This window comes from Heteronotia binoei, chromosome 4, assembly GCF_032191835.1.
Source record: "Heteronotia binoei isolate CCM8104 ecotype False Entrance Well chromosome 4, APGP_CSIRO_Hbin_v1, whole genome shotgun sequence".
In the NCBI taxonomy this organism is placed as follows: Eukaryota; Metazoa; Chordata; class Lepidosauria; order Squamata; family Gekkonidae; genus Heteronotia; species Heteronotia binoei.
Window position 1 is genome coordinate 24,481,497 of NC_083226.1, and position 27,824 is coordinate 24,509,320.

The 27,824-nt window shown below is 45.6% G+C and overlaps 1 protein-coding gene across 1 annotated transcript in view; it reads right to left on the reverse strand.

Moving 5' to 3' along the window:
* Positions 1-282: 282 nt before the first annotated feature.
* The window catches only part of TNKS (tankyrase), a 116,963-nt gene continuing 89,421 nt past the window's right edge, over positions 283-27,824 (reverse strand). The window contains exons 14-27 of the mRNA XM_060236955.1: positions 27,667-27,812; positions 24,506-24,671; positions 15,738-15,957; positions 15,440-15,549; positions 14,190-14,378; positions 13,185-13,422; positions 11,363-11,445; positions 9,985-10,105; positions 9,081-9,178; positions 7,119-7,193; positions 5,417-5,522; positions 4,081-4,267; positions 2,910-3,066; positions 283-541 (exon numbers count right to left, since the gene is read on the reverse strand). Of these exons, the coding sequence (XP_060092938.1) occupies positions 455-541; positions 2,910-3,066; positions 4,081-4,267; positions 5,417-5,522; positions 7,119-7,193; positions 9,081-9,178; positions 9,985-10,105; positions 11,363-11,445; positions 13,185-13,422; positions 14,190-14,378; positions 15,440-15,549; positions 15,738-15,957; positions 24,506-24,671; positions 27,667-27,812 (1,983 nt within the window). The 3' untranslated portion in view covers positions 283-454. The remainder of the gene's footprint in view (positions 542-2,909; positions 3,067-4,080; positions 4,268-5,416; positions 5,523-7,118; positions 7,194-9,080; positions 9,179-9,984; positions 10,106-11,362; positions 11,446-13,184; positions 13,423-14,189; positions 14,379-15,439; positions 15,550-15,737; positions 15,958-24,505; positions 24,672-27,666; positions 27,813-27,824) is intronic.

Here is a 27,824-nt window from a genome sequence, read left to right on the forward strand (position 1 = left end):
AAGGTGGCACGGGTTGCAAACGCAAGCTCTGCGCATCGTTATTGCCAGGGCAGTGGCATTGGAAGCCGAGGAACACAAATTAAAAAAAAAACCATGGTTATGACGTAGCCCTGCTAGTTAAATAATGTTCCCAAACACCCAGACTGAAGCGACGGGATTTCTTACACGTGGCAATGGCAGGGTGCGGGTGGGGATTAGCCTGAGATATGTTGTTAAAAGGCAAACCTTTGTAAACATTTCCTCAAAAGGAATAGTTGCAACTGAGCACACATCAGTTACTCATTCTACTTATAGAGCAATACTTTATAAAACACATACAGGTTAGTCTGGGGGCAGAGGTGGTGGGGGGGAAAGACGAGAACTTTATACAATGTTGATGTTTTGAGGCTGACGTCATCCATCCAGTCCATAAGTTACAGAAGCCCTGGAATTTGCTTCGCTGGTTCAGCATTTACTAGGTTTTCTGCTCCGCGGCCGTTGCTGTCTGCGAAGGGGTGTCTGGCTTCATGATTTGGTAGGTGATCAGGTACTCGGGGTAAGCCTGAGAATAAGGAGATAATTCCAAATGAACGGGCCTGTAAAAACATCTATCGCTTGTGCCTTGTCTTTGATGGCATCTAAGTGTTTTTAGAAAGCAGGCAGGGCCCAGAAAGGCTTCTGACCAGCTGTGAAGGTTTTTAAAAATACTGCTTTGGTGGCAGTGGCCACCGCATCACAAGGATCTTTACTATGTGACTGAAGGTGTGCTGCACCACCCATTACGTGGCTGGCTCCACCTCCTGTGGAAGCCATTTTGTGGCAGCCATTTTATACCTGTGCTACCCACCCACACCACATTAGACTCCCAAAAGGTGATGGAGGCTCAAAATGTCCAGGGGCCCTTGATCTATCACAGCTTGCCACAAGGCCTCCTAATGATTGATTGCCTCCTAATGATTGATCAACCTATTGTGCAGAAGGCTTCGGAAAGCAAAGAGAAACATTCCAGACCACTTTCACACTTGCTACCAGTCCCTTCCATTCCCCAGAAGCCTGCCTAGTGCTGTTCTTCCTAGAAAATAACAGAGCCCTCTTCAGGTGATTTGTCTTACAGGCACACTCTGTAAGTGGGCCAGCCAAGGAAGATACAGGGAATAGGCTCTTCTCCAGAAAGGAACTGAAAAAGACAGAGCTCTCCCATGTGCCATGTCTGGGAGCCAAGGCTCTATCCCAACCTGTCCTTCATGAAGGTGGCTGCTTGGGTGGGGGGAAATCCTTATGGACTTCCTGCTCACAACGGTGGGCCTGGAGCAGCAGGAGAAAGCTGTGTGGTCTGTTAACAGATACGGAAGCAGCTGCTCACCTAAGTGGTCCAAACTTGGAAGGAGGGGCTACCTTACAAAAGCAATTGTCCTTCCTCACCCTTCCTCTGTGCTTCAGAGCAATCTCTAACTAAGAAGCAGGGCAGGGGAGTATGGCTCAGTGGGAAAGCACACAGAAGGTGCCAAGTTCAATCCCTGGCATCTCCAGGTAAAAGGATCAGAGACTTCCAGCGACCACCCTGGAGAGCAGCTGCCACTCAGATGAAACAGACCTTGATGGACCAATGGTCTGATACTGTATAAAGCAGGTTCTTACGTTGGCGGGAAAGGACAGAGAAAAGATGGCCAGAAGGCAAAGAAGAGCATGCAGGGGGCTCTTGAGAAAGTCCCATTCTGGGGGAAGCCAGACAGCCTCTACCCTTTAGAGGAGGCTGGCAGCATATGGACCCTGGGCCAGAAAAAGCAGGACCAGAGGGAGAAAGAGAGCTCCAGTCAAGCCAAGGGAGGCCAGGAAATCAGGCTTTGCCCTCCTCCGTGCCTGAGGCCCTGAAGAAACTTCTGCCTCGGGTGAGTGGGAGGGATTATTAATCACTCGATCCACACCACCATTTTAGAGCTGTTTACTGCATTTAAAATAGTTTCTTCAATATATATATTTTAAATGGGAAGCCACCTTGGGCCTTGCTTTGCAACACTCTGGTAGGGTAATAAATACACAAATGCAGGGCTGCAGCTCTGGCTGGCTTGGCACCAGGGTTGTGTGGCCTAACATGCAAATGAGTTCCTGCCAGGTTTCCCTACAGAAAAGTCCTGCATGAGACAATGGTGCGGCCAGGGGGCGTGGCCTAATGTGCAAATGAGTTCCTGCTGGGCTTTTCCTGCAGGGGAAAAAAAAGGCTCTGCATAAATGTGATAGGTCAACAAACACTGCTGCTTTTGGAAGGCAACACCCTGCGTGAGAAAGAGGAAACGAAGCCTCTTCACATGCTGGATGGAAAGAGCTGGTCGCTGCCCGTCTGAGTGACACACCCGGCCTAGCTTAGCCACAGAGAGTAAACAGGCACTGGCTTTATCACATTTGCCAGTCAAACATTCCCGGGGGAAGGGGGGGGAAGGAGTTATTATATTACTATTTCTAATTTCTAAATTGGTGTTGATTTTTTTTTGTCACAGTGTTTGTTTGATGTGTTACTTAGTCATACTGTGATTCCCTTTGATCTCGTTACTTTGCCGTCAACATGAAGACGTACCAGAGGCTAGCTTTTCAGTGCACCGAGAATTAAAAACAGAGCAGCACCATACATTGATACGTAACAAACGTTTGCTCTGAGAAATGCACAACAATGCTGCCTGCCGCACCAGGGGTGGACTATAAGACACACCATGCACCATGCAATAACCATGCACATCTCGCTCTCCACAGGCGGTGTGGGATCAGTGTGCATCCTCCGCACACTGTGCTATGGTTCAGGGGAGCTGCCGGAGTTGTTATGCAAAGCACAAAGCAACCTCCGGTTTGACGCTCTAGCCACGCAGAGTCATTTCTCACATACATTGCCAAGCTCCGCCAACATGACAACCTGCGCGTTGCTTTTAGAAGCCACCCACCTGCTCTCCTCTGTAGATGACGTACTCCGCGTAGGCCAGTCCATTGACGCTCGGCCTGCCAATCACGGAGTGGTGCCCAGGAGGGGCATGCGCCATTTTCATGGTGCTAAACTGTAAGAAGGATTTTCCCAGCGTGACGCGACAAAAAAGCATTTGTCTAAAAAACAGGAAGGGGGGGGGGGAGAGAGACAGAAAGTAATCTCACATGCAGCAAGCATTACTTAATAACTGGGATAAATGAGAAGCTGGATTTTTTGGGATAACATCCTTAAGAAAGCTTTTATAATGCAAGAGTTGTTTTCTATGGCAGGCAGTCATTGTTGGGACAAACACACAAGTAGTCCCCCCCGCCTTAAATCCTGTACTGAGTCTACTTCATTCATGGCAATTTTTACTGCAGTGACAAAGCTGAAATTCTCCCCGTGAGAGATCAATGGGAAAGAGAGAAACCAGATCATAGACAGGCCCCCAAAAGCACACAAGGGATCTGATGACTAAGCAAAGCCTCTGGCTATCGAATGACTCAAGCCACAGAGACCAGGGCAGCTATACATTCAACTCCTACCCGGCAGCACCAGTGGCAGAGGAGCACCTGGCTCTCCTTCCTGCTTGGCTCTCTACACAGTAACGCCTCTTGCCCTGGGAGGAAGGGGTAAGGCTCCAGCATTCACTCAGCAACAGTGAGGAGAGGGAAGAGCTGCGTTGAGAATGCCAGCACTGAAACGGGGGATATCAACAAGCAAGGCTTTTTTTGTAGCAGGAACTCCACTCCTTTGCATATTAGGCCACACACCCCTGATGTAGCCAATCCTCCTGGAGCTTACAGGGCCTACAGTAAGTTCTTGGAGGATTGGCTACATCAGGGGTGTGTGGCCTAATATGCAAAGGAGTGGAGTTCCTGCTACAAAAAAAGCCCTGTCAATAAGGAATAATGGATCCAAAGATAATTTTAAAAAAGAACAAGGTTTTTTGTTTGTTTGCTTGCTTGTTTGCTCAGCACGGAGACCAGAGTCGCTCTGGGATGGCTTCTTTGCTACAAGTCTACAAGGACAGAAAGTCTCCTGGGTTTTCACTCCTGCAGCTTCAAGCTGACAAGGAGAGTTGCATTTTCATCTTGACCAACAGTCGTCGCCGTCAGGAGGCCTAGTGACAGGGCTCCCCAGAAACCCACCTGTGGCAGATGTAGCAGGATCTGTCTTTGTGTGTGGGGCAGCCGGTGCCGCCCCCAATCCCGTACACATACTGGTTACTTTTAGAGGAATTCTCCGCAAAGTAAATCCCGGCACCAAACATCCCTCCGATGTAGGCGTGTCTCTCGTCAAATCCTTTGTGGATAATGGCATTAATAAAAGGGGACCCTAGGACAGAATGCAAACACAGCTCACTTTCTGCACGCAGCACAGGAAATCCACCACCATCAACACCCAGGGGCTGAAAGCAACAGACAGTTAAGCTTTAGAGGATCAACATGTTTCTCAGTATGGGAGGGACGGTGGCTCAGTGGTAGAGCATCTGCTTGGTAAGCAGAAGGTCCCAGGTTCAATCCCCAGCATCTCCAACTAAAAAGGGTCCAGGCAAATAGGCGTGAAAAACCTCAGCTTGAGACCCTGGAAAGCCGCTGCCAGTGTGAGTAGACAATACTGACTTTGATGGACCAAAGGTCTGATTCAGCAGCTTCATATGTTTAGTACATGATCCTTGTGTGTATGACGCGCCGTCAAGTCACGGCTGGCTTACAGTGACCACAGAGGTTCTTTGCTGCTGCCTCAGGACCTTGGGCTTCCTTGGCGGCATCCCAGTCAAGTACTAACCTGGGCTGGCCCTCTCAGCTTCTGAGACTGGATGAGATCGGGCTAGCCTGGGCCACAGTGGTCAGGCCACACGATCCTTAGGAAAAAAGCCTGCGCCCCTCACTTCCCTCCAACCTTACTGAATTCACAGGAGAAGCCAAAGCAGACCACCTGGGGAGAGTTGCCCTTTGCTGCTGGGCATCATCAAAAGGTGCTGTTGTATTTATTCTCCTGTATTAGTTGTGAAGTTGAGAATATTTCCGTTTTGGAAAGACTTCAAGGCAATCTGCCTGGGAAGCACTCAATGGAAAAGATCGGACTGTACAGCTGGTGCTGATGCTCAACAAGTTCCCTTCTCCAATGGAGTCTCTCGTGAACATATGAGGTGGGACGCCCTTGAGCAGGTGACCTAAGAGTAAAGCCTGATCCCTTTCAACATCATCATCTACTGCTGCCTAGGAATATTTCCTATAACCTCTGCCTGAATCCTCTCCCTGTGGCTGCTGGACTGCGCTCCCTACTCTTTCCCACATTCTATCACTTTCTCATTCAATGTGACCAGGGTGGAGGTATCAATCCAAGGACAAAAATCCAAATCGATCCAAGAACAAGAATCTATCCGTACATATCCCTGGGACAGAAGAGACAATCAAGGAACAATGTAATTGGTGTGCATGGGGGAAGGGCGGGGGGAGGGAATCAGTTTTACTTCCTCACCATGAAAGAGCATGCGCTCATTGTGATGGTTATGGTTTTCTTCAGACACTTCCTTCTGCCGGTGACAGAATCTCTCCCTTAGTTTCTTATTCACTACTTTCTGAATCTATAAAAAGGGGAAACATAAAAGATACATACTAACTGAAGCAAACAAAAGAGCTCCTGGGAAAATGTTTCCATTTAAACAAGCCAATTTTAAAATGTGCAAATTATTTTTATAAGAAAAAAGTAACACTGCTGAAGATTGCAAGCAAAAAAGTCCAAAAGAACTGAAGTTCTTGTTACCATCTGCAAGCTCACCAAAGCTCTAAGATGTACCTTACAAACAGCAGAAGTTATGGCACATTCAGGAGTTAAAATACAAAACCTACGCAAAGTATCCAGATTAACTACATGAAGCATGAAATCAAATGGATTAAGGACATGACAAGGTCATATAAGTGGCATCAATTTAAGGAGAATTTTAACTGTTGCTGGATTAACAGATTGTTTCAATATTCAGAACTGCTCGCTATAATTCAGGGGTACAAGTAGCCACTTTTCTCTTGGGAAAGAAGAAAACATGGCATCAAAACAACCTGTTGCTGGGCCAGAAAGCCTACTGGTGATGTTTTTAGGCTGGAGAAGAAGGGGGTACCACTGAAAACTCTCTCATTTCAGGATGATGCAGACAGATACAGTAAGCCCCCTGGTGTGTCCTGACTAAGGTTTGTGGGTGTTCGCCCACTTTGGTGGTTCAGTTCGTGCTTTCTGATTTTCTGGATGAATCACGGTTCGTTGCTTCATTTGGCTCAGGAAGGTGTGAAATGGGCCCCAAGAGGGATAGAAAGCACCAGCGTGTCAGGAGTGATGTCATTGCACTGGGCATGTTTGCTGGGATGGTATGCCTGGGCGTGGCGTGGCGTCATTTGCAGGTGATGTCATCACGCCAGGCACGTCATGATGTGTGAGGAGGAACCCCCCCAATAACAGCACCGATGAACCGCCCTAAAAACAACCCACTTCATTTTGCGAGTCATGCACAGCATGGGTACCTGAACCGAATTTGAATGAACCACAAATCAGCTATTTTGAGTACAAATCACAATTCGTGCTTTGAATCGTGCCCACCCCTAGTCCTGACCTTCGTAGTGAATAGTTATTCTTTCCTTCAATCCTGAGGGGTCCAAAGATTTGCCTGAAATATTTTTGGAGCTGCACCAGATGCCATTGCTTCTATAAGTGTTTTGCCTCTGTAGACTTACCAGGAGCAACTGCTTGGCAAAGTGGACTGTGGAGCAGACACCTCTTGGGCATTGAACTAGACTCTGAACTGGAAGGACAGCAGTCTTTCGAATGAATGACTGAAACCGATACCTACACTCCCTTGCTCTACAAGAAGCCTAAAAATTATCTGTGTTAAAAAAGTAACACAAGAACACCAAAGCTGCTGTTCAAATGAAAACCATCCAAAGTACCTAAAGGTGAACATGCTCTTATCCAGTTGCTCTGTTTTAAGTTTTATGCCCAAGCAGAAAGAATCCAGGGAAAGACCACCTGATCTCAAGGAGAACAATTTACTTGTTGAAAAACTTGCATCCTGTTTTTCACCCCACAAGGATTCAAGGCCGCCCGCCCCCCTTTGCCAGGCAGAGACACGCTTATCAGTCAAGTTAGCAACGTTCATTCCCACAGTGAGGTTCCAAGATCCCTGGATGCTCACCCTGATGACGTGATATCTGTTGAAGATCCCTCCAGCGTTGCCACCATCTCGGTGTTCTCTGATGGTGCTCTGCATCTGTCAACGGTACGGACAGACACATGTCAAGAACCCGACAACTCAAATAAACCGGGCGCTGTACTGCAGGCCTGGTAGGGCTGGGAGGAAACACAAGCTGCAGCAAGAAAGGGACACACCACTCTTCTCTCACACCTATGGCTTTTTTCATCCCATGACATCAGGAGAAAAAAAGAGGGCAAAAAGGAACTTGCCCAGCTTCCTCCTCATCCGAGGAAGGTGGCAGTTACGGGAATGATGAAGGCAGCATCTTCTACATTTCTTTCTAATAAAGATACAGGGAGCTAGGGATGCTTTGGTCTGTCGTGATGCACTCAGATCTTTAGGTTAGAATAAAAGGAGCTTTCCCATGCTCCCAGTAAGAGCATCCAATGAGGATCACGGAGGCCCAGGTTCAAATTTCTGCTCTACCACAAAAGCCTGCTGGGGTGACCCTGGGCCAGGCACACCAACAAGCCTAACCTACCTCACAGGGTTGTTGTAACAATACAATGAAGGAAAGCAATGTAAGCCACTCTGTATCCCCATGGGGGGGAAGGTGGGGTATAACTGAAGTAAAACAAAATAATCATTGCCCGGCATTAATATAGCAAGGAGCAGAGAACAAGACACGATTATTTGGGATATCTTCACTCAGCAACATACAAAGCAGGTATCGTCATTTTTAAATTCTTCTTTCAAAGCCCTTTTGCCATTAACTGGCGGTGGGGGGGGGGGAAGGCTTTTTCTGAACAGGAACGCACAAGAATGCAGCTCCGACTAGCTTGGCATCAGGGGGTGTGGCCTACTATGAAAATGAGTTCCTGATGGGCCTTTTTTTTAAATAAAAAAGCCCTGTGAAACAATGGTGATGTCAGGGGTGTTGAATAATATGTAAATGAGTTCCTGCTGGACCTTGTCTGCCAAAAAAGCCCTGGCGGTGGGATGTGGGAGGAGTCCTCCACTGCCAACAGCTTACTGCTTGCTCTTAACCCGGCCCCAGGGGGGCAAACAGTGGGAAGCTTAGCAGGGTTTCCTGGACCAGAAGAATACAAGTGCCAAGTTCCGCTATTCCCTTTGGTGCATGAGCTGCGATGCAGGCATGGTTTTGCCTCTCTCGGGGGTAAGTGGATTTCCCTGAGGACTTCTTCCAAGATGCTCTTGGAGTCTAGAGGACCACAGCAGATACTCCGCAAATGGTAGACAGGTGGTCCTTTTAAAAAGCTGCAATAGGAGGGGTCTACTGGGATTAAAAAAGCTGTGTGCTTAAATTTCTCCACACCTTTCCCCCCAAAAGCACCTCCAAAGATGCTTCGTGCCACACAGGGTTTTGAACAGAGTTTTACATGCATAGAAAAGAAGACATGCCAGCCAGCAGTGAGAAGGATGGTGCCGAAAGAGATGCAGCAAGTCTAGGTCAAGCTGCTAACTAGGTTAAACTTGCTTCTGTGTAATGTCATGAATATACTTCTTTTTACCCACCATAAACCTATATTCAGACACTGAAAAGCCTGTATTTCTGTTATCTGATACTGATACATACTTCTCTTACAGAGTTCCCTTTTTTGCCTTTGCAGCATAGAAGATAAGGTCTAAGGTGGTACTGAAAGGAGCAGCTTTTTAGATACTATAGCTTGATATGTTTTAACCACAAAAGTTTTATCTGTTTATGGTTCCTGTGGTTTTATCAAATTTGTGATGGCCAATGGTTATATACAGTAAACTACTACTACTGCTTGTGTACCATGGCCTTTTAACCAATTCTTTGGTCTCTGGAGTGCCTTTTGGGGGGTTTTGCTGACAAACAGCACAATGACCCCATTTGAATCAAGCAATTCAAATGACCTGTCTACCAGATTTCAACTGGAAGTATCCCAGTTTTGATACACATGTGTGTTCAGCATTTACCTCTTCTTCCACAGATTGATACTCTTTGTCATCAGGCGCCAGATCTATAAGGATCGTCCCCTGGCTTGCACAGTGAAAAGTCAAATAAGGATTGGAGCCTGAAAAAGCAAAGGTTCCCACGATATTAGGATCTGCGCATTCTCCTTGTGGACATCACTCAGAGCACAATAAATCCTAAACTGTCTTTTTTGACTGGATAATGTCCACTTTTAAATAACCGCGGCATTGAAGAGTACACCAAACCAAGAGAAGTCTCTAAAAAAAAAGCAGCTGAATTGCAACTCAATTTGTGTTCCACCGTTAAGTGCATGTTGTGAGTCCTTCTATTCTCATAGTAATCCCACAAGATCTGAGCTGGCGTACACAATGGTGGCCCCAATTATGAAATTACGAGTAAGCCTTCCACAGGGAGATGGGAAGGATGGCTGCTTGGGGCTGCAGAACTGCTTCCGCAGCGGGGGAGGAAAACGATGCTGCCAGGGAAGCAGAGGTGAGAGAATGTGGCCCGGGCATTAACTAGATGCAAGGCAGAACAGGGAGAATGACCCCAGGTGTCTAGATAACAGCCTGTCGTATTTATGCGAGGTTTTCCAATTTGGTCTTTGTTCTCCGTTCTTTATTGCCCCCGAGTCCAACTATTTACAACTGCCAGTTCTTTGGGAAAAGGAATCCATCTCAGTTAAGACAAACTGCAGCATCACACCCTGAGGTTCTGCTAACAGGGCCAGCTATAAAAACGAACTGAATTAAAAAGGGGGAAAAAATCCAATCAATGCCTCGCATAAGTCATCCCCTCCTTCAGGCCCTTCCTGAAAGATTTCTCTAGTATATAAAAAGGATTTGGGGGGGGGGGGGCTGAAGCTCTCAGACTGCTTTTTACCGCAAACCACTTAAGTATACTCACCTTGCTGCCCCCCCAGAAGTCTCTCTACACCTTTTATTAACTTATGACGATGCCCATAGGCATTGATACCGATCTCTTTCAGCTCTTCGTGTCCCATGTCAGCCAGTACATCCAAGCTAATCTGAATTGCAGGGGGATAACAAAAAGAAAAAGAAAAGTGTGTAGGTATGTTAACAAAAGAAATACAAAGGTATGTTACATGAGTAGCTTTGTGTTGTGGAAAGACGGCGAGGTAAGTTAAACCAATTAATAAGCATACTGATGCACTGATCTCTGCAACCCTTTCTTCTGCCTTTTCGCCTTTCCCCCTTTTTGCCTCTCTGACCCAGCCAAATTTTAAGAAGCTGGCTCCACTGGGCAGAGGACATCTCTTTTTGGTTCATGTGCCATGTAAGCTTACGGCAGTGAAAGCAGAATGTTAGATTCATGAAGAAGAGCTCCATCAGGGGATACTAGCCATGGTGACTAACTGGAACCTCTGCATCTGGAGGCAGCAAGCCTCTGAATCCCAGTGTTGCTATGCAAAACCAGGGACGGCCATGTCCTCTACGTCCTGTTGAAGCAATGGGTTGGCCATTGAGTGCAACAGGATGCTGGATTAGATGGACCACTGCTCTGAGCCAGCAGGGTTCTTGTGTTCTTCAGCGAGTTTCAAGATACGGAAGTCTTTCGTACAATCTCCAAAAAGGGAATTAAGGAGCTGAGAAAGGAAATGCACAGGAAAGTGGAGGAACAAAAGGCCTCTGTGATTGCAAGTGGTCATTTCCCGAAACCAAAGATGGTTGGGACTGAGCCATTAGCTGGAGTGTGGCACTGGGAAGAGATCCTCTTGAGAGCAAGGCAGATGAAAATGAAATGTTTACAGTGCAAAATAAGCTAACAGTGCAGGAAGGAAGTCGCACACCTAATGAAGTTATTCTATGTAACCACCTGGTTTATCTTTAAGCAGATTTACAGAAGAGGGTATCTGTCCCCTGAGGAGTACAGAACAAGGGAATCTGCTCAAAAGTATTGGTGAAAGATCTCTCTCAAATTAAACAGCTTCCAGTACTCACAGCTGTTCTACTATGGCCAACACCACATTTATAAGCCTTGCAAAAAGTATTTAAATTTTTTTTAAAAAATCAATCAATGCCTGGGATACCAAAGAGTTGCTCTTATTTTATTTGTGCCCTTGAACAGGCCATTTGCCTTCAGATGCCCATCCCTCTGCCATGCTGAATGCGATTCTGCTGTTTGCATCATGTTCGTGCCTAAACCCCCCAATCCCCAGGTATGGGGAACTATCTGCACACACGGCTCTTCGAATCCCAGCCAATATTTCAGATCGTTCCATGCAATATGAAAAATCTGCAATACATAAACATGACCCGCTTACCTGCTCTGTCTCAAAGATATCCCGAAGATGTTCCAGACCCAGGCTTTTCAGGAACTGGCTGATGTTCATATCAAGACCAACAACTGCAGTTAAGAGAAACACACCTGTCTCTTACTTCGAGGGGAGCTTCCAGCACTTATCAAATCTACCAAGCTTCGATTTCCACTCACAGCTCTCCACGGGGCTCCCTGCCTGCCTGTGGCGTCTTGTGCAATATTAAAGCCAAGGTTTACTCATCCCCGCTGCCTTTCAGCTTAATGAAAACCAAAGCAAACCCTGAGAGCAATGTAGGACAGGGCCAGGAAGGAAGGCAGAGGAAGACTGGATACATTTCTGCTAAATGTGTCTTTCAGTTCAATGACATATAATGCATCTTGCAATAACTAACAACACACCCAGAATCTCTCTTGCTGCATAACAGTTTTGGGTACACTTCAAGTGGATCAAGGTCGGATGTCATGCGGCTAGTGCAATTTTCTAAATACAAACCGCTCCATTAACTATGGTTAGTTGCAGTTCAGCAGCACCTTAAAGACTAAGAAAATTTGTGGCAGGGCAGGAGCTTGCATGATCACTGCTCACTTCTTCAGACACCTGTTATCTGAAGCAAAGAACAGGGACCCTCAAAAGCTTCTAGCCTGCCACAAATTTGTTAGTCTTTAAGGTGCCACTGGATTCTTGCTTTGTTCTACTGCTACATGGCTAGCCATGCTGATCTATTAGTTAGGTTCCAGCAAACCAGAATCAGAAGTTAGCTTATTAACTGCAAATTAGTCTTAGCTCTGGTTTAGCGTGATGTCAGAATGGAGACATCTGGGCTTTCTCTTTGGCGAGGCCTTCCCAGGCAACAAAGAAAAGGAAATGAAACCAACACCTGCCAAGCTGAACCAGGATTTGAGTGTTCGTCTGCAAGCTGAATCCTGGTTGCATAGACTAGCTTTACTTAAAAAGAAAACATGGTTCTATGTTATGACTGAACTGAGTCATTATGTACATGCGGCACAACTCAGAAGGTTGCTTGAAGATGATGTAGTAGCTGCTTCCACAAAATGGTATTTCTAACCACTGCACAAGAAGCTGCTACAAGTTCTTCCATCAGCACCACCTTGTGAAGTTATACATTCTTTATACGAGAGGACCACTTGTGGTGTTAGCCGATGTTCCCTCTAAGCTGCAGAGTCTTGTGAGCAAAAATTCTACTTTGTGAGCTACTGGTATTAAAGTTGTGAGCTACAGCATAAAGTATCGTGCTCTGGACAAAAAATGTGTGAGCTGGAGGCTAAAAATCTGTGAGCTAGCTCACGCTAACTCAGCTTAGAGGGAACACTGGTGTTAGCAGAAAGCACTGCAGGCTTCCATAAAGCACTCCTTTCTCCGGTCAAGCTCCCCTGTGCAAGAAATGGGCACATACATCTCTCTAAAGGGGATCTCCATGTTCAGAGGCAGTAAACCTCTGGATATCAGCACCAGGAGGCAATATCAGAGGAAGGCCTTGGCCTCTGTGCCTGGTGTTAGACCTCCACAGGAACTGGCTGGCCACTGTGTGAGACAGGAAGTTGGACCAGATGGACTTCTGAGCTGACCCAGCAGGGCTCTTCTCACTCATACAGACTCCAAAAAACAGAAATCATGAATGTAAACAGACAGGAGGAGAAGCAATCCAGGAAGGCATTTCACTTGTTTCTGAGGAAATATCCATTTGTTCAGATGCTGTGTACATCACACCTCACAACATTTTAAAAGAAACAGCCACACACACATTTTCAGGGCAAAGGCAAGATAACAACAGAGCTAGGCATCTTCATGTGTGCCACGGTGTTACCTTCTCCTTCTTTCCTCTCTGTGCCTGCTGCTCCATCCCCGGCATTGGACGCCCCTCCCACAGCAAGTTCCCCCAGAGAGCTGGCAAGGTTATCAATGCTGCTGGCAGCCGACAGACAGGAGGGCGTTGACGCCGGGGAGATAATCGAGGCGCTGACCACGGTCGCTTGAGGTTTGAAGCAGGTCGGCAAGGCCTCGGGAGGCATTGCATCAATCAACAGGGCCCGGATGTCATCTGCCTGAAAGCCAAGAACTTTTAATTAAAACCAGTGTTTAACTGTTTCTCAAAAACTGAGTAGGCAGAGTTTTAAAAACTGCTTTATCCTTCAACCACTTGTGACCCACTGAGGCATCAAGCTTTGTCAGCAAACTTGAAAACCTTAAGAGTCACACATTTTGTGAGCGTTTGTGTATGTGCCTATGCCTGGAAGTCATGGTGACCTCTGGCAACTCCTACTGGGGCATGGAGGATGTTCAGAGAAGTGACTTGATAGCCTGCCTCTGCCTCCTGGCTCTGGTATTCCTTGTTGGTCTCCTCTCCAAATACTTGCCGGGGCTGGCCCTGCTTAGCTTCTGAGATCTGATAAGATCAGGCCTGCCTGGTTATTCAGGCGAGGGCAAGAGTCACCGTTTTGAAGCTATCCGAAAGGAATGGCTGTGAGATTTTCAGGGGGTGGAAAATTACCTTTCAATAGAAAAATCTGCTCCTCCTTTAAAAAAAAAATCTTCTACTTTGCCTCATTAAACTTTTTCCAGGAGGAAAAAAAAGATCCTTCGCTTAGGTTCCCACATGCTGCCATTTCAAGCGCACACAGTTGGCATTTAAAGATGACGATAATGTTTAAAGCAAAGGCAACGAAGCTTAACTTAAGGAGCTAAAGTGATCGTTAAGCGGCAACCAAAGTCTGACCTAACTCTTTTGATTCTCGATGGATTTGCAATCAAAATATATTGAAGCTGACTTCAAAAGACCATTTTGCTGCTGCTTTTTTCAAGGGTCACTTACTGTGGCCAGGTCCAAAGGCGTCTGGCCTTCTTGGTTCTTCATTGTCGGGTCTGCTCCATGAGCCAGAAGCAGAGCACACAGCTGCGTCCTCCCTTTTTGCGCTGCTTCGTGCAGGGGGGTAAATGCCCATTTATCAGTAGCATTGACACAGGTATTGTACTTGATCAGCAAAGCTGCTATATCCACATGCTAGGGGGGGGAAAAAAGATTATTTCAAAAAGGCAGCAAGGCAGAAATGTATTTATTATTATTATTTATTTATCATATTTGATTTATAGCCCGTCCTTTCCCGAACAGGCTCTCAGCGGGAAGCAACAATCAATAATACAAAGTAAAAATCAAATTCATATAAGAAAACAAAATAACAGTCTAAAAACAAACTCTAATTCTGCAGTTGGTGGTATCAGTTGCCTCCACTCCTCCCATACATCCCCCAGCTGGTATAAGATAAATGACAGAGTTATTTCATCGGGGCCCCTGCAGCAGGGAGGCCACAGAATTCAGAGGAAAGGTGAGAAAAAACAAGACCACTGCCATTTCTGAGAGTATGAAGGACTCCCATGCGTATTTGCAAGAGAGTATACAACACACACACACTCTAAAATCTATCTCCGTGTGTTCTCTCTCTCTCTCTGGAAGCATCTACACACACTCACACACAATATATACACAAACAGAGCACATGGTAGATTGAGTCAGTTTATGCAAGACAGTTGATGTAGGTGCAGATTGGAGTACCTGTTCTTTAATATCCCCAATGTGATGTGGAAGACTCAACTTATTTGGTCCCACCTTGGTTTGCAGAAACTGGAATACGCGTGGATTGCAGTTAATGAAGAAAGGCACCAGGATATAGCGGCCCCTATGCACTCCCTCCTCTCAGTATCAGTTGGCTCAGGGTTTGAGCACACAATGTTCATTTAACGACAGGTAACTTGCCATGATGTGACCATGATCATTTTTAAAAAGTGGGCTGAACTGTTCTGCCAAAAGATTTGGAGAACTTTACTGTTCCCCCCACCTCCCAGTTTTCCTATTAGGTGGAAATTTGTTAAATTTGCCCCTTGGCATAATGGCATAGAGAACCACCTTGCAGACACACACAGGGAAATCACTACTTGGTAAATGAACATTTATTCACCTTAGAAAAGTGAATAACCCTGTTTCCCATTTGACAGTCATCCCAGCTTTGGTACCAAGAGACCTATCATAAGTTGAGACCTGCCAACAGACACGACACCAGTACCTACCCCATAAGATGCCGCATTGTGTAGTGGAATTAACCCTCCTTTGTCTTGAGCATTGACATCTGCACCGTGCTCTAGAAGGTATTCAGCAACTTCCAAATTGTTGTAGCCAGCTATGCAGAGAGAAGCAAACATCAACATGGAATAAACAGAACATTCAAGCATTTATTGAAAATACAGGTCTCCTTTTGTAAATCTCCCTTCCTGCTGCACTCATTTTGTAATTCTTTCACTAGGTAGAACTGTCCCGAGATGATCCCCTGTGAATAAATGTACTTGTAAAAATAAAAGACTTGGGTACCTGCAAGATGTAGTGGAGTGGAATTGCGTCCTTGGGTGTCTCGGCAGTTGATGTTTTCCGGCAAGCACAGCTTTTGAACTCGGGCCAGGCAGCCCTTTTTGGCAGCATCCAGCAGGGCGGCGTCACCTCGCAGGAGATCCTGAATATCGGTGTCCCCCTCTTTCACCAAGTCGAGAGGGGTATTGCCGTCTCGGTTTTTCTTTGTCGGATCCGCTCCGTGCTGCAACCAAGATTTCAACAGTTTACTGGCAGAAATTCAATGGAAGGTCGACCGCACTTCTCTTCCAAGGACCTTCCTCTGACACTAGATTAGAGCAAGGAGGAGAGGCACTGCACCAAGAAATTTACAATCTTAACTTCCAACAGTACGGTGACAGGAAGGAGACACACAAGGACTGCCTGTTTTAAATATACTTCCTTCCTTAGCAGTTTTTCTTTTTTTTAAAAAAAGGGTAAGAAATATGACAAGCAATCACACCCTTGGTCTGAAGAAGTGGAACATAATCCAGCTCACACTTCTAGGCACCCACGTTCTGCTGATCTGCAAGGAACTCAAGAATATCCATCTCCAGGCTGGACTGCAGGGATGATGCTCCTTTTGGAGAAGGAAGTATTATAAAGAGGGGGGTGGGGTTTAACAAATTGATAAAATGGTTTCAAGGGTTTTTTTTTTTGTATTTTTGTAGCGTGCGTGTGTGCGCACACACCTAGACGTCATGTCAACCTCTGATGATGACTGACCCCTACTGGGGGCCTGGAGGATATTCAGGGAGGGAGCTGAAAAAAAGCCTATGTTATTTTATTATTACCTTTCATTTATACCCCGCCTTCTCCGCAAGCGGACTCAGGACGGCTAACAACCATTTCAAAATTTCAGACAAATACAATTAAAATGTTATTCCAAGGAGGTCTCCCGTCCAAGTACTTGCCATAGTTGACTCTGCTTAGATTCTGAGATCTCACTTTCCTGGACTATCTAGGTCAGGGTGATAAAATGGTTCTTTTGGCATATGACGTGACTGAAAAAAATAGTCCTGGAGAACATCAAGAGATATGTACTTGCTGCACCAGATATGAGCCATGATCTGGGAGGGTCCTGATTTGAATCTCACCTCTTCCCCAGATTCACTGAGTGAATTCAGACAACCCATTCTCTCTCAGCCTCAACCCCGCTGCTCCTGTAATGGTAGGATCATATTGACCTACCTTGCAGGGTATTGTAAGAACCACACCAAAATAATTTACATTAAGTGTTCTGAACACTAAAAACGCTGTAAAAATTCTAATTTAGCACTATTTTATTTGGAAAGCCTCCCGCTGATGAAATACTGACTAAAATGAAATGGGGAGGGGGCAGACTTAAGCTGGTTGATGGAATCAGCTGAAATGTGTTTAAATTATGAGCAGAAAAGATACCAGCTGGATGGTAGTTCAACAGGAGAATCAGCCTATGGAGCGCCCCCTCACTGGCAGTCAATCAGCAACTGGACGGACACATTAGGGATGAATGAGGCTGGTCCTGCATTCAGCAGGGGGTTACACTGGATAGCCTGTTCTGTCACCTTCCAACTCTACGAGTCTGTGAAATTAGGTATTCTGTTTCATGTCATAGTGATAAATTTGGGATAAAGCCAAGACAGATGTACCGGACTGCCTTGTGGTGCATGACAGGTCATTTTCCCTTAAAACAGTGCCTGAGTTCCTTGCCAAGTCTGAAGCGGCTGGTGGAAAAAAAGAACTCGATACACATTATTAAAGCACTTAATTACGTGAACATAAAATTTATGTACCATCAGTAACAGCATCGCTGCCAGACTAAATAACCTAAGCCAGAGTCAAAAGCTTCCATTAAGAAACAATACTGAAAGCCAGTTTGGTGTAGTGGTTAAGTGTGTGGACTCTTTATCTGGGAGAATTTTGTTTGATTCCCCACTCCTTCACTTGCACCTGCTGGAATGGCCTTGGGTCAGCCATAGCTCTGGCAAGAGGTTGTCTCAAAGCAGCTGCTGCGAGAGGCCTCTTAGCACCACCTCACAGGGTATCTGTTGTGGAGGAGGAAGATAAGGGAGATTGTGAGTCGCTCTGAGACTCTGAGTGGAGGGTGGGATATAAATCTATCATCATCATCATCTTCTTGAGTTCTGAAAGAACTCAAATGTGGATCCCCTGACAAAAATATGCAACCTCTAAAATCTGCCTCCATTCCCAAAGACTAGAAGGTAGCCAATGTAACCTCACATCTTCAAAAAAGATTCCAGAGGAGATCTAGGAAGTTATTTATTTTATTTATTTACCTTTGATTTATATTCCGCCCATTCCAAAATGGACTCAGTTATAGGGTGAACGGTCTAACATCAAGACCAGGCAAGCTGGTTATCCGTTATTGAAGACAGAATGAGCAGGCACACTGATGAACAAAAGCTACTGAGGAATAATGTGCATGGATTCCATAAGAGAAGATGTTGTCTCAGTATCCTTTCAGAGTTCTTTGAGGGGGTGAACAAACATGTGGACAAGGGTGATGCTGTTTACCTAGACTTCTAGAAAGCTTCTGATGAAGTTCCTCATCAAAACCTCCTAAGTAAACTCAATAGTCATGGATAAGGGGACAAGTCCTCTTTGTGGATTTAACTGGTTAATTAACAGGAAACAGAGAGTATAAATGGGCAGTTTTCCCAGTGAAGGGTAATATGCAGTGAGGTAACACAGGGCTCAGTACTGGGTCCGGTGCTTTTTAACTTGTTCATTAATGATTTGGAGTTGGAAGTAAGCAGTGAAGTGGCTAAATTTGCAAATTAAACTAAGTTATTCAGGGTGGTAAAAATCAGGGAGATTTGTGAGACGCACCAGAGAGATCTGTCAAGGCTGGGCAAGTGGGTGTCAGCGTGGTAGATGAGGTTCAACATGGGCAAGTGCAAAGTAACATACACTGGAGCAAAAATTTCTAACTATAACGCTATGATGGAGTTTATTAGGAAGGAGATTGAAAACAAATCAGCCAGTATCATAATGTCCCTATATAAATCTTTTGTGTGGCCTCATTAGAATACTGCGTACAGTTCTGGTCACCACACCTCAGAAATGATATTACAGGATTAGAAAAGGTGCAGAAAAGGGCAACTAAAATGATTAAGGGTATAGAACACCTTCTCTATGAAGAAAGGTTAAAGAGTTTAGGGTTCTTTCCTTGGAGAAATGATGACTGATACAAGAACTTGTGGGCACCCAATGAAACTGATGAGCAGTAGGCTTAGAACAGACGAAAGGAAACACTTCTTTGCTCAAAGAGTAATTAACATGTGGAATTCACTGCCACAAAAAGTAGTGGCAGCTACAAGAATAGACAGCTTCAAGAGAGGATCGGATAAACATACATAGCAGAGGTCCATGAGTGGCTATTAGCCACAAGGTACAGATGGAACACTATGTCTTAGGCAGTGATGCTTGGGGGGGGGGCTTTCTTGGTGCCTGGTATTCTTGGTGCTTGGGGGGGCAACACTAAGAGTTCTAGAGTTCTGGCCCTGCTGGCGGACCTCCTGATGGCACCTGGGTTTTGGCCACTGTGTGACACGCTGTTGGACCACTGGCCTGATCCAACATGGCTTCTCTTACATTCTTATTGTTTACAAAAATAGGCAGGGATGAACTCCTACAGATGGAACTCACTGGGAAGGCTGTCCCAAAGAATAGGTCCTCTAATAGAAAAGGCACTTGGCTTCCCCCAGGAAGACTGGCACAGACAGCAATATTTGCTGCGAGGCACATGAGGTTTATAAGAGGCAACCTTCAGCAGGCAGGTCATAACTGGAAAAGGGTGTTAAGAAGTAGTAGCCAGAATCTTGATTCAGGCCTGGAAACAAACCAGTAGCCCATCTCATTGTTTCAGAACTGACCCATATCCAGCAACAGATGAGTACTTTATACCACCTGTAGTTTCTGGGATACCTTCGAGGGCAATGCAATGCAGAGCTCATGACAGCATCCAGCCTGAGTTTCCCAAGGCACAGATCAGAGTTGGCAAGGGCAGCTGACTTTGCGTTTCCAAATGGAGCTTCCAAATTCAGGATGTGCTGCTTTTTAGGAGGGAAATGTCCACCCTCCAAGAAGATGATTGGGATAAATCTTTCTGTGCTTTATGTTGGGGCATGATCAGAGATCATGATTTTGGGTCTTGGAGTCACCAAGCAGTTTCTAAACAGCCTGCAAGAATCACGTATACTCTCATATTGTGCGGAATTATGTTCATGCCTCCTGGGTGCCCATATCTTTCGTGTACAAACAGCTGGCTTTTATCTGAGGATGCCCACTTGCCCCAGATCCATTTTTAAAGCAATGGAACTAGCTACAAGACTTTGCAGTGAGATCTGGGTTAATCTCACTCCAAGGGGTTTTCCAGGCACTGAGAAATAAGGAATGCCATCTGAAAGCTGTTACTGTTTTGTTAAATTGGTTACAGATAAATTAACACCTTCTCTTCATGTTGATGTTGCTGAATCTAGGCTAGGCAACTGCCTGGGAAGCAAACCAATCATTTCAACCGGGGGTGGTGGGGGGGGGGATGGACAAAATTCAAGCATAACAGCTTTTCTAAACAATAGAAAAGAAACAGCACACTTTTATCACCAGAAACCAAGCATCAGATTTCTTATTTGCAAACACACACAGCTGAAAATCTTACAGTTTAGGAAAAGCTACCTGAGAATGGAGGAAACTTTACAAATGTCCAGTAGCTAAATGAGGGGGGGGAAAGGATTTAAAAGTGACTAGCGCTACAGTAAATGGAACAATACTGGATGTCTAAGTAGACCATCCCAGAGAGAGCGAAGGATAGGAATAACTTGTTAGACAGAAAGAGCTACAATTATTTTTTATTTTATTAAAGCCAACAGAGACATATGTGGGCTCAATGTAAACCTTTTATGTTCAATGAGCAATTTGCAGGTCTCCCAACGCCCATTAATTCTTCTTTACCACTTGTTAAAGCCAAGAAACCGTAAGAACATTATGTCTTTCTCAGGTTACCTTTTATGGGGGATTTAAAATTGGGGTCCAACCACCCAAAATATCTTCAACTCATCCTGAAATTTGTGGGCCTACCACTGTATAATCCAGCCATGTCTGCAACACATACTATACTCCATTTAAAAGCTCTTCAAACAGCAGCTCAAGGGTTAGATCCAGACTAAATTGTGGCGCAGAGTGGTAAGCTGCAGTACTGCAGTCCAAGCTCTGCTCACAACCTGAGTTCGATCCTGGGGGAAGCTAGATTCCGGTAGCTCAGATTGACTCAGCCTTCCATCCTTCCGAGGTTGGCAAAATGAGTACTCAGCTTGCTGGGGGTTAAGTGTAGATGACTGGGGAAGGCAATGGCAAACCACCCTGTATGCCAAGAAAACGTCCTGTTGTGATGTCACCCCATGGGTCGGTAATGACCTGGTGCTTGTACAGGGGACTACCTTTACCTTTAAATCTGGAATGGCCACTGAGCCCCCCACCCCCTGTTGTGGACTCACCTCAGGTCATTCTTCAGGATCCCCTATCCTCCAGGAATAGCATTCAGTGGAGACTAGTAAGTTGTAATGTAGGGAGAGCTAGAGAGGCAAGGAAGTTCTACTCTGCCATTTGAACATTTATTCCGGATCCAAGTCTTTGGGCTTTCCCCCACATCCTGAGTCATCTTTCCGCCTCCCTGACCCCTGTTTTGCTTTTATACTGAACACCCAGTAAGACAGAGAGTTCTAGGGACCTAAAATATTTATTTGGGGATCCTAATTTAAAAGGTGTTACACAACTGGCTTTGGGATTTTTCTATAAGCCACTGCCCTGTATTTCATCAAAAAAGTGTCTCCTTTAAATTTGGTTGTGTGAACTGCCAGTAAGACACCAGCCCTGTCCTGAGGTTTTCAAAGCAAAAGACAAACAAAGGTGGTTTGCCGTTGCTTCCCTCTACGTAGCAACCCCAGATTTCTTGGTGGCCATCCATCCAAGTACTGACTGCGACCAACACTGCTTAGCTTCTGAGCTGTGATGGGCTAGTCTGGGCTGCTTAGGTTTATGCTCCTTGAAACACAGAATGATTTCTACTTCCTGAAATGTGTCTTCAGCAAGATATCAGCTTTTCCTTGCATAGTCCATATATTTGATTTCCATCTTTCCACCAAATTAAGCTGTTCTTTACCATAACCAGCCCCAAGCCTTTGCTATCCTAGATGACTCTTCAATCTCTGCTATAGCAATACATTCAGTGGCAACAGGATCAGACTGCAAAACACACACACACAGACACTGGATGCACATCTGCATCAGCTGCACACTGGTATACCCATTGCTAATTAAGGCAATTATCTTAATTAAATCCATTGTTTCACAAATAATTCCAAGAAAAGCTCAGAAGATTGGGGGAGGCAGAAGAAGAGATGTTGTTCTAATTAATTTTGATTGTCCCTTCCTTTCAGTCATTATTGATTCCCTTCAATTAGATTGAGCAAAAGAAGATTCTGTTTTCATAGCCTCCTCCGGAGATGTTCCCTTTTTAAAAAACGAATTGGCTGGTGGCTACGATACCCTCTAGAACAGAAATCTGGATACCATGGCAACAAGCGAGAAGCCTGAGAAAAAGATTACTCAGTGTCACCCACAAGTCAGATTATAAGTGCTGTAGTTCCCTCCCCTCCTCCAAAGAACGGAGAGGGAAAGAAACAGTCTCCTGCTCTGTGTAGCAGTGCAGAACTGGATTTGGGGAGCTCTGGTCAGGAAAGCAAGGGATCCTTCCAGATGGTGCGAGGGAGGGTGTCTGAGGAATGGGCACCTTCTCTATGAGCTCCCTGGCCAATACTCCCTGCTAAAATAACCTCAAATCAGATAACAATCACAGTCAGCTTCCAATTCTGAATCACCCCGGCTGATCAGGAGGGAGACAGAAAGGTGGGGATCTAGGAACACAGGATGGAGGGAACGCCATGCAGACACATACCCTTGCAGGCTCAGAGAGGGGTTATTTCTCAGTCTCAGTAGACTGGGAGAAACACAGAAGGGCTCCCCTAAAGCCTTATTTGTAGGCTTCCCAAAAGCAGTCTGGCTGGACACTGCTGGAAACAGAATGCCGGACAAAGCGAAACCTGTCCCAATTTTCCTAAGATCATGTGATAAAACAACATAAAGACAGATGCTCCCCCTTGTGCTCATCAAAGCAGCCAGCAGTGGCTAAAGGCAGTATCTGCCAATCTTTTCTCATCTCCATGGCTAGATCAGTCAACAAGTGACCACTTCTAGCTTTTGCTATTCTAATTCACTATTCTCCTTTTGGTATCACACAGCTTTGCAGGCAGAGGATTATCGTTTGCATCTGGTGTGCAGCCTTGAGCGTGTCCCTAGAGAGCTAGCCTGAATAAATAAATCTTCAAATGAGCATCTGAACGCTTGAAGCTGGGAATGTTTGTTGCCCTCCACAGGGAACTCTGTTGCCTTTGGGAGACAGGGAGGCCCCGCAAATCTACCAAGCCAAGTCAACATTCACACCAGTATGGGTGTCAACTGGTCTCTGCAATGTTGGTGATTTGAGAGGGATGTGGGGAAAAAACAGCAACCCTAGAATGCTGATCGCATTGTCACAGTAAGAAGAAGGTAAAAAACAGACAAATGAATGCCGAATCTGAACATTCTCTTCATCAGGAATTGCTCACTATGCTTTACTCTGACTACTGCAATTAACAAGTGCTGGCATTGACCTTTCAAGCCTTAAGGACTGCTTCTCCCATAAGAATCTACCCATCCACTCTGGTCATCTTTGCAAACCCGGCTTCAGGTGCCCCTACAACCTTTGGCTAGGCATGTGGCAACTCAAGAAAGACCCTTCTTGGCTGTGGCACCAACATTACAGAATTCCATCCCCAACTGTCTTCCACTAGCAGACAACATTCCCTTCCTGACCCCCCTCCTCCTTTGTTTTTAAAGACTGATTTTATTTATTTATTACTTTAGTTTTCTATCCTGCCCTTTCCACAAACCGACACAGGGCGGCTAGCAATCAATTAAAACACAATTTAAGGTTACAATTTAAAAACAATAAAATCAGCAATTAAAATACATTCATGGTGCTTCTCAGAAATGTAGGTATAGGCAGGATCATAACTTGCTTTTTTATAATATATACACATGCACTGTTCTTAAAGTTGATTTTTAAGGTCTTTTTAATTGTTTGCCACTGTGAGGGTCCTAACTGGGAAGAAAGGCAGGATTGCAAATGGTTTAATAAAAGACAAATAAAACATTCAGTACATTAGAAGTTGAACATATGAACATATGAAGCTGCCTTATACTGAATCAGACCCTCGGCCCATCAAAGTCAGTATTGTCTACTCAGACTGGCAGCGGCTCTCCAGGGTCTCCAGCTGAGGTTTTTCACACCTATTTGCTTGGACCCTTTTAGTTGGAGATACCGGGGATTGAACCTGGGACCTTCTGCTTACCAAGCAGATGCTCTAACACTGAGCCACCGTCCCTCCCCTCATAAAGTTGTCATATAGTGGGTGCCAATGGCTTTTGCACACGTCCGTTCTGCACTAAACACGGAAGTAATTTGCTCAGTTTGCAAGAGGACCATCCATCTGAAATCAAAGCAACAAGAATGCAGCATCCTGAATCTGCTGCACTTTGCACATTGCTATGTTTATGGTTCTAGCATAATGCTGCATAAGGGCACTGCATGCTACAAAGTTCACAAAGACAACTAGATGGAAACCACTCAAGGAGAACTGCAAATTACATACTTTTAACAGAAGCTTGCAGATCTCGTATTTCCCCTTTGCTGCTGCTTCATGCAGAGGTGTAAACTTCCACAGATCTGCGACGTTGACGGAAGCCCCGTGTCTCACCAACAGCTCTGCCACTTCATAGTGTCCATACGAACAGGCATTATGCAATGGAACTAAGCCACTAAGGAAACAGAAAACCTAATTAACAATATTGCTATCATCTAAACCAGGGGTGGCCAAACTTGCTTAACGTAAGAGCCACATAGAATAAATGCCCGATGTTTGAGAGTTGCAAGACAGGAATGTCAGATGTTTGAGAGAAGGAAGGAAAGCCAATGGAGGGAGGGAAAAGTGGGAAGAAAGCAACTTTAAGTGCATTCTCCAAGTCAGCCAAAAGGGTGGTGGGGACGTCAAGAGCCACACAGTATGTGTGAAAGAGCCACAGTTTGGCCACTCCTGATCTAAACCATGTAAAAACTGTAGCTATCTTCCAGGATAATCAGCATTTTTCTCTTTCCAAAGAGATGTAACCACCCTAAAGACAAGAGAACTCTGAGGCTATTAAATTAGCACCATGTTGTAACAAGGGCTCTACAGAAGGAGATGCGACTAGAAGCAGTATCCATCTGCAGCTGAATATTGTCATGGCGACAACAGCAACAACGAGGCTTATTTTCCTGTCCCAGCACATCTGTTCTGTGTTCTCCAACTGAGCTGTTCTGAGCAATAAAGGAGTCATAAAGCCTGAAACCAGCCCACTGGAGATAGTTAGGGGACCCCTGCACAACAATTTGTACCTCACAGAAACTCAGATGCAGCAATTAGTAGTTCAGCAGTCTCTAGCACAATATATCTCAAAAGGACACATGGATAGGCAATATCCTTCACAACTGATGATGCCACCATGTGCATTTCATACTCTGGCATCTCTCAATATGCACTGATGCAAGAAAAGCCAGTCATATTAGCAAGACATTTTGCAAAGAAAGTCTCTGGCATGCTTCTCCGTAAGTGGAAAACTGAGTCTACCACTTCATATTTAGGGGTGGGCTGGGGGGGGGGGTGAGGGTGGGTCACACGATTAAATATTTCTCCATTTAAAAAATATACATGTGGGAAAGTTAGCTGTCAGCCTAAGCTTCTCCAAGATATGCTAGATTTGTACATAGTGGGAGCTCCCTGCAGGGAGGAGAACTTGATCTTGTAACCCTCCAACATGTTCTGAGGAAATACAGTGCAGACAGGAAGACTGTCCACACTGTAAGAATTACATTTTAGATGCTGTTGCTAGGATGAAGTGCAAGCCAGAGATGTCTTCAACATATGAACATATGAAGCTGCCTTATACTGAATCAGACTCTTGGTCCATCGAAGTCAGTATTGTCTACTCAGACTGGCAGTGGCTCTCCAGGGTCCAAGCTGAGGTTTTTCATGCCTTTTAGTTGGAGATGCCAGGGACTGAACCTGGGACCTTCTGCTTACCAAGCAGATGCTCTACCACTGAGCCACCGTCCCTCCCCAACTATCTCTTCATTTTTTTTGTGAGTTACTTTCTGTTCTTCACTAGACATGATAATGGAATTCAGTGAATGGATCTCCCTTTGTTTTTCAGATTAGAAACAGAAACCTTGGAAGGGGTAGGGAACACTGGCTCTCCAGATGTTTTTTGCCTACAACTCCCATCAGCCCCAGTCATTGGCCATGCTGCCTGGGGCTGATGGGAGTTGTAGGCAAAAAACATCTGGAGAGCCACTGTTCCCTACCCCTGGATCATTAGACCACATTGGAGGTGGGGGTGGGTTTGAAGGGTTAACCTTCCCATTTGTACGTGAGTCCCCACCCCCAAATCTGGCACTTCCCCCAGGTGACCACATGATACCTACAGTATTTATTCAAATATAAGAATAGGTTTTCTCACAGATATGCTAAATAAAAAGAAGAGGGGGAGAGATCATCTTCCTTTCACATTTAAGTTAGTTATGTCCAATAATGTTTTGGGATGTCTTCTTAAGAAGCTCATCTTACATTCGCGGTAGTAAAACAGTATCAATTTCTCCACAGCGGCAACCAGCAGATGGGGAGAGAAGAGCATTAAAAATTGGCAACAGATAAAGAAGATTAAGCCTCCCTTCCCCGTACCATGGCCCCTGCAAAAATCTGTAATCTCCACATCTGTTATTTGCCACTTAATACACCGTTCACGGATCTGCCATCGTCCTACACAAGTGAAGACCCTAGTTCTCTTTCATCTGATGTTGATGGGCTGCTGTGCACTGAAACACTTTTGTTGGACTCCTGCCCATCCTAGCTGGTGAAGGTGACCCAAGAGTAGCTCAGGCTTCCTTTGCATGGAAGAGTGAATGCCTCACCGCGGGAATGAGTATGGCCAACCTCTTTGAAGGAGGCAGCTGAGACTGGTCTGAGTAGCCCTGGCACACTCTCCTTTGCCCAGAAACCACCCACCTATGCAATCTAGCGGGGCTCCCCACCACCACCTTTTTTTTTGGCTGCAGTGGCTTCTGCTCTTGAGCCACCTAAAAATGCTGGCAGGAATATGAGGCAGTGCCCCCTTAACCTGAAGTACCTACAGGGGACTGACAGCCTGGGATCTGTGTTGAGAAGTACCAACTGACTCTATTTTTATCCCCCTGGGAGAAAAGTTACTGGGAGAAAATTGTCCAGATGTTTGGAGCCAAAGGCCACTGATATGCCAGCAACACCCACTCCCCTTTTCCATCAGGGCTGGGGGCGCTGACCTCCAAAAACAGCATCCGGCAGTACTGGTTAACTAGACAAAGACAAACAAGCTCACACCCCAGGGTCTGCCTTGCCTGCCTGCAAGAACTATAGCACAGACTGACGTTTCTGCCATATAGCAGGGGGGCAAGATACAGTGACTGGACATCACAACACTTAATGAGTTGGGGATAGGGTTGTCAGCTTCCATGTGGCACCTGGGGGTAGAGCTGCCAACATCCAGTAATCAATTCCCCTGAAGAAACTGGCTGTTTTGGAGGGCAGACTGTATGGCATTGCACCTTGGTGAGGTACCTTCCCCAGGTTCCACCCCCCAAGTATTTCCCAACCCAGAGCTGGCAGCCCGATCTGGAGGAGGAGGAAACCCTTCCAACCACCACCCTCTGCTCCCAAAAGCTAATTTGGAGAAACTGAATCACCCTTTATCCTTAGCGTGCACGTCCGCTCCGTGGTGCAGTAAGTACTCCACAACTGATACTCGGTTATAACCTGCGGCAAAGTGCAGGGGGGTTGAATGGCGGCCCTCCAGGTCTCTGCAATTCACATTTTGGGGGCTGCAAAGTTGCTGTGAAAAAAA